Source organism: Mandrillus leucophaeus, unplaced genomic scaffold (genome assembly GCF_000951045.1).
Source record: "Mandrillus leucophaeus isolate KB7577 unplaced genomic scaffold, Mleu.le_1.0 Scaffold792, whole genome shotgun sequence".
Classification (NCBI taxonomy): domain Eukaryota; kingdom Metazoa; phylum Chordata; class Mammalia; order Primates; family Cercopithecidae; genus Mandrillus; species Mandrillus leucophaeus.
Genome location: NW_012108608.1, coordinates 1,110,702 through 1,121,133, shown reverse-complemented (window position 1 = coordinate 1,121,133; position 10,432 = coordinate 1,110,702). Strand labels below are relative to the sequence as shown.

The 10,432-nt window shown below is 35.5% G+C and overlaps 1 protein-coding gene across 2 annotated transcripts in view; it reads right to left on the bottom strand.

Annotated features, from left to right (window-relative positions):
* The window catches only part of PPP3CA (protein phosphatase 3, catalytic subunit, alpha isozyme), a 187,933-nt gene that overhangs the window by 63,547 nt on the left and 113,954 nt on the right, over positions 1 to 10,432 (bottom strand). For both annotated transcript variants that reach the window (XM_011967210.1, XM_011967209.1), the window contains exon 5: positions 8,081 to 8,220. In XM_011967210.1, coding sequence (XP_011822600.1) covers positions 8,081 to 8,220 — 140 coding nt within the window. The remainder of the gene's footprint in view (positions 1 to 8,080; positions 8,221 to 10,432) is intronic.

Here is a 10,432-nt window from a genome sequence, read left to right as displayed (position 1 = left end):
AGTAGAGACGGGGTTTCACCGTGTTAGCCTGGATGGTCTCGATCTCCTGACCTTGTGATCCACCCGTCTCGGCCTCCCAAAGTGCTGGGATTACAGGCTTGAGCCACTGCGCCCAGCCAACGTACACTCTTCTTAAGAAAGAATAATTTTAAAATATTTTCTTCACACTAAGTTTGATACCCTTATGTGTTTAAGCTAAGTTTTTCCCCAGGAAAATATATATCTGATTTTTAATGGAAAGCTGAAAAAAAATAAAACGAATCAAGTGCCAATTTGCTAGGTCAACAGCATTAAGTGAGGAGTATTTGCATTATTTACTTGGAGGGAATTCATTTTGAAGAAAAACTTTAGACATTTTCAAAACATATGCCATCATATACTCGGCTTTTCAAAGAAATACCGACATTTTCCTCATAAACCTAGAAAATACTTGACTATCATCTATATTCCCACTGTTGCTTAACTACCTACCTAGGATATGCAGAAGTTTCCAATAGTATTAGAAAAGAGAAACAGAAACTCTGTTGCACTTTTATGCTTTTTAATGGAAATGATCACAAACCACAAAATGTTCAAGCTGAAAAGCACTGCATACACACACACACACACACACACACACACACACAGAGAGAGAGAGAGAGAGAGCGCGCAAGAGAGAAAGAATGGCAGGAAAGGCATATTGCTAACAGTTAAACACCCCAGAGAGATGAAAAATCACTTATTCCCCAGTAATTTATCAGAGGCCTAGAGATGATTGTTCCATTTGTTAGAAGACAGTATTAGCTACAGGGAGGGCTGGTATAAGTTCAAGGCATGGTTTCTGTCCTAGGGGTATTTATTTTCTATACAAGAACGTAAAGCATTATAAAAATATTTTTAAAAAACTACTGCATTATAAAACACATCGAAGATAAAATGGTAGAAATTTTACAGAGACATTATAAAGCAAGCAAGAAAGCATCTGAAATTAATCAGATAAATCTTTTTGAAAAATATCTATCTTTTATTATATATTAAAAAGAATGATGTATGCAGATCGGTAGATAGAAAAGGGGTTAGAATTCTGCCTGGAAAAGGGGAGGGACCATCAGAAGCTGAGTGAACATGAGCAAAGGTAAGGAAGGTAGAAAAGAAAAAACGTAATAAATGCTAGAAAAATTGGCTTGGCAATAGGGCAAATAGTTACTATTAGATTAATTCTGTTTATTCTCTTGTATTTGTTTCTATATCATATTGAACTATATTTTCAACCTTGAATTTAATCTCTCAGATGTAACACTCTATAGCCATGACATAGCTAGTGGGCATTATTAAAATTTTTTTTTCCTAATGTTTTTATGCCTTTATAGATACTTTCCCTGTGCAGATTTTCCTCCTGGAAAGGCCTGTTCTTCTGCCAAGTCTTAGTTATCACCTGTGAAGCATTCTCTTCAAGGTTATCTCACCTAAGGTGTACACAATTGCTGTATCCACTGTGTTCCTATATGTATCTAATATATCACTTATCATGTTGTAGTGTAAATTATGTTTATACTTCTGTGCTCCAGCAATAGTGAATGCCTTAGGAGAGGAACGCTGCTTTTTCATTTGCATTTTCATATCTTAAACGCTTAGCTGCAATCTGTCAGCTTACTGGAGCTTACGCTCAATTGCTGAAATAGCCTCAATAGGGGCAGTCAAGCAGGTGAGGGATGCAAAGGGTTTCTTTCCTTCCTCCCTCAGTGCTTTCGCGAAGCAGAGGCAGGCAGCCTGCAATGCCCTGCCAATACACAGGGAGGAAGCCACAATTTCTTTGGTGTCCTTGTCCTCTTCCAGATCCAGTAGTAGGGAAGACCCTGCCCAACTGTTCAACTACCCCTCTGTCTCTTGGGGCCTGGGAATGGGTACTTAGTCCCAGGGTGTCCTGGGGCTACCTGGATGCTGTCAGACCTACCTTTTCCTAGGACTTGCTGTGTTTCTTTTTTGCCCCAGGGTTCTTGATCTAATTTCATTTTTTCCCAGTGGGGATCAAGTCCTAAGGGGCCAACTCTTCCTGCCAGAACTTTTCCACAATTTAAGTTCAGAAGTGGCGAGCAATTTTTATTTAAGGCAAACTTTTTAGTGAAGTAAAACATCTATACAGAAAAAGGCAAAAATCAACTTGATGACCTTTCACAAAGTCAACACCCTTGGAAGCTGCACTCCGATCAAGACATAGAACATTACTGAACCCTAGAAACTCCTCATGTCTCTCTTACTGTCACCTCCTCTCTACGGGGGACCGCTATCCTGGCCTATAGCATAACAGATTCGTTTTCTTTGATGTTGAACTCATATTTTAATGGAATCATACAGTATATACGGGTCACTATCTGACTTCTTTCACTTGTCATTATACTTGGGATCTTCAACCATGTTGTTATGTGCAGTTTTGGTTAGCTCATTCTCATTTGTTGTATTTAGTTGTATAAATATATTAGAATTTATTATTCATTCTACTAAATGGATATCTGAGTTTTCATTTCTTGGCTGTTATGATTAATCTTGCACATGTCTCTTGATGCATTTATAGACACATTTCTAAAGGATATAAAATAGGAGTAGAATAGCTTGGTAATATGAATGTTCAGTTCTAACAGACAATGAAGCAGCTAATGTAATTTGGGAGTAGAGGTGAAGTAAGATCAGGTGACCTTCTCTGCAGAATTCCCAGTGTTGCTTCCCATCATACTCTCATGATGCTGCTTTCCCCGCCTGCAAAAATCTTCCCCAGTGACTCTGGTTGGATATGGTCTACTAATCCTTTAAAACTCAGGCTGGCTAATGCCTTCATCATGAATAGTCCCTTGAACTAATCCATTCCCTTCTGGGGTTAGGACTTCTAACACACTCACTCAGATTGTCTCTGTCTCTCTCTCCCACTACCCCCCAACCTGTGTGTGTGTGTGTGTGTGTGTGTGTGTGTGTGTGAGATAGCCTGCACATTTATAATGGTGGCACTATTCACTTTGCATTTTACTTGTCTGTTTCTGCTTCATGGTCTCTGCTGCTAGACTGTCATTTTCTTGAAGGCAGGGACTCAGCATGTATAAAACTCAGTAGAGAGAATATACTACAGTAAATGCTCGGCTAATGTGTGCCAAATAATTGAATGAGTGGAAAAATTCTCAGAAAAGATACCCATGAATGGACCAGTATGAATTGGGCAGAGGAGAGAGGGAGGATACTAATGAAACTGGAAGCAGAGAGCTCTGGTGTGATTTCAATAGACTAAAAATAAAGGTCTTGAACCCACAGTGGGAAAGAGGAAAGGCAGCATGGTTAGGATGCTTGTGCTATTATAAAGATGTGATGACTGGTGGTGATTTTCAAAAAAAAAAAAAAAAAAAAGCAAAGACACCTGTTAGTCTGCATGGCTGGGAGAATGAACAGTAAACAAAAAACAAACAAAAAACAGGAGGAATTTTCAGTGGGGATTAAGCAAGTGGGAAAGTAAATAAGCCCTTTCAGGCAAGGTGAGTTTAGGGTAAGGTGAAAATGGAATCCCTAGATAAGAAGTTCCAGCAGACAACTAGTCATACAGGAATTGAGCTCAGGAAAGAAAAAGAGATGAAGGGGGCTAGACATAGATTCAGGAACTGGCCATAGAGTTTACACTTTACAGTGAATCTAGGGAATCGGGTGTAGGTGTGGTTCCTAGAGGAAAGTGTGAAGAAAAAAATGTCAAAAGCAGAAGGAAGACAAAAAAAAAGCAGCAGGAAGAAGCAGGGATCACCCTGGTAAGTCAGAGGAGAATCAGGATATGTAAACAAGGAGGAACCAGAGGATTTCAAGACGGAAGGGGCTGATAAGAGTGTGAACCACTGCAGAGAAGCTGGGCGGTGTGAGAAGAGAAGGCTGCTGATTTGTGATTAAGGAACCAGTAGTGATTTGAGTGAGTTGCCACCTGCAGCTTCCAAAACACTTCAAAATCACTGTCAAGACACCCCTAAAATTTCAGAGTTTAGAAGAGCTTTAGGACGTCTAATTTAACTCACTCATTTTGAAGCAAGGTAAACGTAGGATACAAAGCTTATATGATTAATCCAAGGCAGAAATACAGATTGATAACCTAAACACCAAATCCAGCTGCCAGTTTTCATTGGTCTACATGAAATGAAAATTTGTCACGATCCTCACTAATCTCCAGAATCTAACACTTGGCCTGCTCCAAGTATCTCAATTATCTGCCTGAACATTATAGGTATTATTTAAGTGTGCAAACTCTGGTCTAAGATTCTAAAAATAATGGTAGCATTGGGGCAAAATCATAGTTCTTATGGATTCTTTCCTCTCTGTCACATTGCCTACCTAATATAACTCAAGAACAGTGTTAAATTCTGACTGATGCATTTTTCTGCATAACTTTATTTTATTTAAATAATGGCCCAGAACACACGTTAGATAGTGGATACGGTGACACAGCAAAGTAAACATGCAAACTACACATACAAATCTTAAATAAAACTGAGAGTAGTAAATCAAAATACCTGCCAATAACTCAAACTGGTAATTGCCACTAAGGTTCTCTACCTATTTCATGGCTTGCTTGTGCCCATCTAGATCCACTTTATAAACCATAATCCCAGAGGATGCCTTCTACTTTCAAGATGGCACTAAAGACAAAAGGACCAAAAAGCTGTAGGAGAATGAGAGACATTTTTCTCCTCCTTAAATAAAACATAATCCAGACTGCTTTGACATTAGTTAGTCTATAATAGGCCACAGATTTAGATATTCAGCTATTTACATAATTTGTACTTGCCATGGCTAAAAATCATTATTTATTAGGAATGTTTAATGAGACAAGTGAAATAATCATAATGTTGAAAACAAAAGTGAAAATGTTTAATTCTCTAATTATCCTCTATTATTAAAGATGGTAGACTTTATTCTAAATATATTCTCTGTTTTTATTTTATAAATATATAGACACATTTGTGTCTATATATTTATAAAATAAAAATGACATAACATTATGTAAGTTCAGTATGGGACTCTGCTTAGAATATGATTTGAACAGCTGACACAAAAACTAATAGAATGCTATACTATTATTAATGTAACAGGACTTAATATCAAAATCAAGAGTTTGAATTTTGTTTGATACTATGTTAATGAAGTATAACTCAGTGATATCAAACAGGTAATTTAAACATCTAGGTTATAATTAGAAAGTTAACACTAGCTTTGGAAAACTGAACACATAACTTTGATGTACTTTAACAATGCCAACTTTTCACTATAAGTTTAAACATCTTTAATAAAAGATTACTCCCAAATTAATTACTGAAAATAAATTTTAGTCTTTTCAGAAATATTATACCATATGTCTTCAATTCAGCCAAAATGGATTCATTAAACCAAATTTCCAAAATATAGAAGTGAACCATAAATTTTTTAAATAAATATACTTAGAACAAACCTCTCTGTTAATATTCATATAAAGAAAACTATACTTTGAAAGACGCTTTATAGTGCACAAGATTTTCTATTCATGAACTTTAATTTCTCAATCACATCAACAGATAAAAACCTTTTTTTCCCTCCATGAGAAAAACTTAGTATATGGAACAAAATGTCCTACTACTAAATAGGCATCTGATCAATGTTCTATAGAAGAATATTTGCTTACTTGAGAGACAGACGATACACGGCTGGATGTATTTTACAGAATTCTTCCAGGCTTGCCATTAGCTTAGCTGCCAGGGCTGAAATTGAGCATTAACTTCAGGGAACACCAGGTTAGGTTTTTTTTTTTGGTTGTTTTTTTTGTGTTTTTTTTGTTGTTGTTGTTTTTGTTTTTTTCTGAGACAGAGTCTCGCTCTGTCGCCCAGGCTGGAGTGCAGTGGCACAATCTTGGCTCACTGCAAGCTCCGCCTCCCGGGTTCACGCCATTCTCCTGCCTCAGCCTCCCAAGAAGCTAGGACTACAGGCGCCCGCCACCACGCCCTGCTCTGTTTTTTAAATTTTTAGTAGAGATGGGGTTTCACTACTGAGATCATCCTGTTAGACAGGATGGTCTCGATCTCCTGAACTCGTGATCCGCCCGACTCGGCCTCCCAAAGTGCTGGGATTACAGGCGTGAGCCATTGCGCCCGGCCCTGGTTAGGGTTTTAAGTATCTAATAAGAAGAAGAAGAAGAAAAAGAAGAAGAGGAACAAGAACAAGAAGAAGCAAAAGAAGAGGAGGAAGAGGGAGGAGAAGAAGAGGAAGAAGTATTCTAAAATTTAAAATTCTCAACTTCTTCATAACCTCTTTTCTCTTTCACTCTTGCAACGTTCACATAAGCTGTATGTATAATGATAAGAGACTTCAGTGAAACAGGATGATCAGATCCGGAAGGATAAAACTGAGGTGACACGTCAGAAAGACAGTGAGGTCATGCAGCAACCTAATTGTGTTGCAGATTCCTTTCTGAAGTGATATAAAATGTCATGTAATGGGTAAATCCCTAGCGATTTGTAAATGTAAAAATTATTATAAAAATATTTTCTACTTGGTTTGTCAAAGTCCTAAAGATAAATATACTATGGCTCCTATATACTGCAAAGCTGCTCATTTTAATTTAACCAGGAAGCCTGATAAACAAATGTAACAATGAATTAAATATGATTCAATTAACCAATGTAAAGTTGTTTTTCTGATTCAAGTTATAGAAACTGGTAAAACTTTTAAATGTGATTACATAATTGAATTTTAAAAAATCAAGGCTGGTGTTAGATTTTTTTGGTACAGTGTTTTGTTATGTTTTGTTTTGTTTTTTAACACTTTAAGTTCTGGAGTACATTTGCAGAATGTGCAAGTTTGTTACATAGGTATACATGTCCCCTGGTTGTTTGCTGCACCCATCAACCAATCATCTACATTAGATATTTTTTCCTAACACTATCCCTTCCCCAGTTCCCTGCCCCATGACACGCCCTGGTGTACGATGTTCCCTCCCTGTGCCCATATGTTCTCATTGTTCAACTCCCACTTATGAGAATATGTGGTGTTTGGTTTTCTGTTCTTGTGTTAGTTTGCTGCATTGGGGCAAAATCATAGTTCTTATGGATCCAGCTTCACCCATATCCCTGCAAAGGACATGAACACATCCTTTTTTATGGCTGCATAGTATTCCATGGTGTATATGTGCCACATTTTCTTTATCCAGTCTATCGCTGATGGGAATTTGGGTTGGTTCCAAGTCTTCGCTATTGTAAATAGTGCTGCAATAAACATACATGTACATGTGTCTTTACAGTAGAATGATATATAATCCTTTGGGTATATACCCAGTTATGGGATTGCTGGGTCAAATGGTAGTTCTGATTCTAGATCCTTGAGGAATTGCCACACTGTCTTGCTCAATGGTTGAAATAATTTACACTCCCACAAACAGTGTAAAAGCGTTCCTATTTCTCCACATCCTCTCCAGCATCTGTTGTTTCCTGACTTTTTAATGATCACCATTCTAACTGACATGAGATGGTATCTCATTGTGGTTTTGATTTGCATTTCTTTAATGACCAGGGATGATGAGCATTTTTTCATTGTTTGTTGGCCACATAAATGTCTTCTTTTTAGAAAGAAACTACCACACTACTTAGTGAGTGACCATCAACATCAAGGCAAGATCCTCCACTAGCAAAAAGATTATGACTAGCTGAAGGCTCTGATGATCATCAGCATTGTTTAGCAATGAAGTATTTTCTGATTAAGGTATGCAGATTTTTTTTTTTTAGATACAATGCTATTGTACACTTACTAGACTACAGTATAGTGTAAACACAACTTCTATATGCACTGAGAAACCAAAAAAATAATGACTTGCTTTATTGTAATATTTGCTTTATTGCGGTGGTCTAGAATCAAATCCTTAACATCCCCAACGTACACTTGTATATGTATACATACATATATTTCCCATTTACTTATTCACTTATTTATGTTTTCATTTTATAAATGCTAGTGAGCCTTCCATTTCTATTAAAGAAGTTATACAAACATTATAAATAAATCGAGAAATCCTAGCATTATGATGCAAACGTGTTCCAGATAGCAAGCTCTCTATTCTCACCTGTAGAAGTACGAACACCCCCTGACTGTGTTGTGAGTGAAATGTTCCTGAGTCTTCTCATTTCCAAAATCTTCCAGAGGGTCTGACCACAGGATATCACACATAGGTCCATATGCAGGTGGTTCTTTGAATCGGTCTAACTAAGAAAAATAGAAGACAGAGAGAAAATACTAATCTTTGGAAACTTAGAATTCCGACAATATAAGAAACAAGCACTATGCAGAACCCATCCTCTTCTCACCAGCTACAGTTCAGAGTGAAATGTCCTCTACCTCTCTCTTCCTGTCCTTCTTCCTACTCGTTTTCCTATCCTTCATCTTTCTCTCCAATTTTCTTTCCAGCTTCCTTCTGATGAGATCATTTAGTATCCATCTTCGTCTAACCCTTTACCTCCCTCTTGACTCGATTATCTCTAGATTTAGCAGTTTCTCGTTTCTCCTATTCTACATTTTATCCTTCTCTCCTTACTTACTTTATCCAAGTGTTTTTGTCACTACCAGTTATTGTAACTCCACCTCTGTTTCATTTATTGAGAAAAGGCTTTTACTTTTTGGGGGGAAATTCCTATTACTGCCTCTATTAAACTATGATTTAGAAGTTTGGATGGGAAACAACTAGTTTTCATGCTTATGTTATATATACTTTTTATATTTAAGAACATGATTTTGAGAAAAGATGGCTTTTACTTTAAAAGTAGCCACTTGCTATATGATATTTTGGATATTACTTCATTATGGGCTATCTAGGTTTCTAATGATAAACTACAAGCCTACTGTAGTGGATCTTAGTATGTACAAACATGAGTAATAATAAGCAGTAAAATAAACTCAACTTTAGCTGGTCAGTCTTCAGTTCACAGTTCTAAGCTTTATAATTTTACCTGAAGCCTTCATATGAAATCCATTTTCCAGCTATACATGTTTAGTGAAGTCACATTTCAATTTTAAAAGGTGCATTTAGAAGGCATATTAGAAATATAATCACTCAAAATAACATATCATGATCAATTTTGAACACTTCATCCTGATTAAACTGCAATTAAAGGATCTTTGGTGAATCAGCAGATATTATAAAGCTTCTTGAATAAAAGCATACAATAGCTATGAAAATCTATTAAGAATTGATATTCTTCATATTAATATTTTAAAACAATCCAATAAAGACAAGTGAACATATTTTGCTGACAACTAATCAAATTGTCTATTTTTTTTTTTCTGGGACATACAAGATGTAAGTAATGGTTTTGCTGCACACTACTTTTTATTAGTATCTACAGAGAATGAGGCAATATTTTACATTTTCAATACCCAATGAAAAACTTCAGTAAAACAAGACTCTATTTTTCAACCATTATGTTAGCCCAAAATATTCATTGCAAACTTAAATTTAAGAGATTTAAACAATTTATGCTTTTGGAACAATACATTTAAGAAAAATAAAACTTGTGTCTAAAAATATAGAACTTCTTTCTAAAAAACAAGAACTTATTAAGGGTAGGACAGTAGAGGAGGTAGAAAGTTTCTGATTAATATGAATCCCCAACTAAAGGTTTGGAAAGCTACCAGAATGTAACATTTATTCTGGAAAAAGTATACAGTGCATTAAAAAAGTTAATATCATTGACAGGAAAAATAAACAAATAAAAAAAAACTTGGATTGATATATAGCAAGACAAAAATCTAAAAATCATTTTCTGGCCATGTGCAGAGCTTAATGATATGTATGAAAATTGAATATAATATTTAAAATATCCAAGGATGTAATTCCTAGGGATATTAGGTGATATTTTTAAAAAAATCTATTTAATTTAGGATGTGAAGTTTATTTTTTTTTTTTAAAGTCCATCAGATTACAGAAGAATGAGCTGATTACATTCACATATAAAGAAATAATTTTTTTTTTTTTTTTTTTTTTTTCTGGGACATACAAGATGTAAGTAATGGTTTTGCTGCACACTACTTTTTATTAGTATCTACAGAGAATGAGGCAATATTTTACATTTTCAATACCCAATGAAAAACTTCAGTAAAACAAGACTCTATTTTTCAACCATTATGTTAGCCCAAAATATTCATTGCAAACTTAAATTTAAGAGATTTAAACAATTTATGCTTTTGGAACAATACATTTAAGAAAAATAAAACTTGTGTCTAAAAATATAGAACTTCTTTCTAAAAAACAAGAACTTATTAAGGGTAGGACAGTAGAGGAGGTAGAAAGTTTCTGATTAATATGAATCCCCAACTAAAGGTTTGGAAAGCTACCAGAATGTAACATTTATTCTGGAAAAAGTATACAGTGCATTAAAAAAGTTAATATCATTGACAGGAAAAATAAACAAATAAAAAAAAA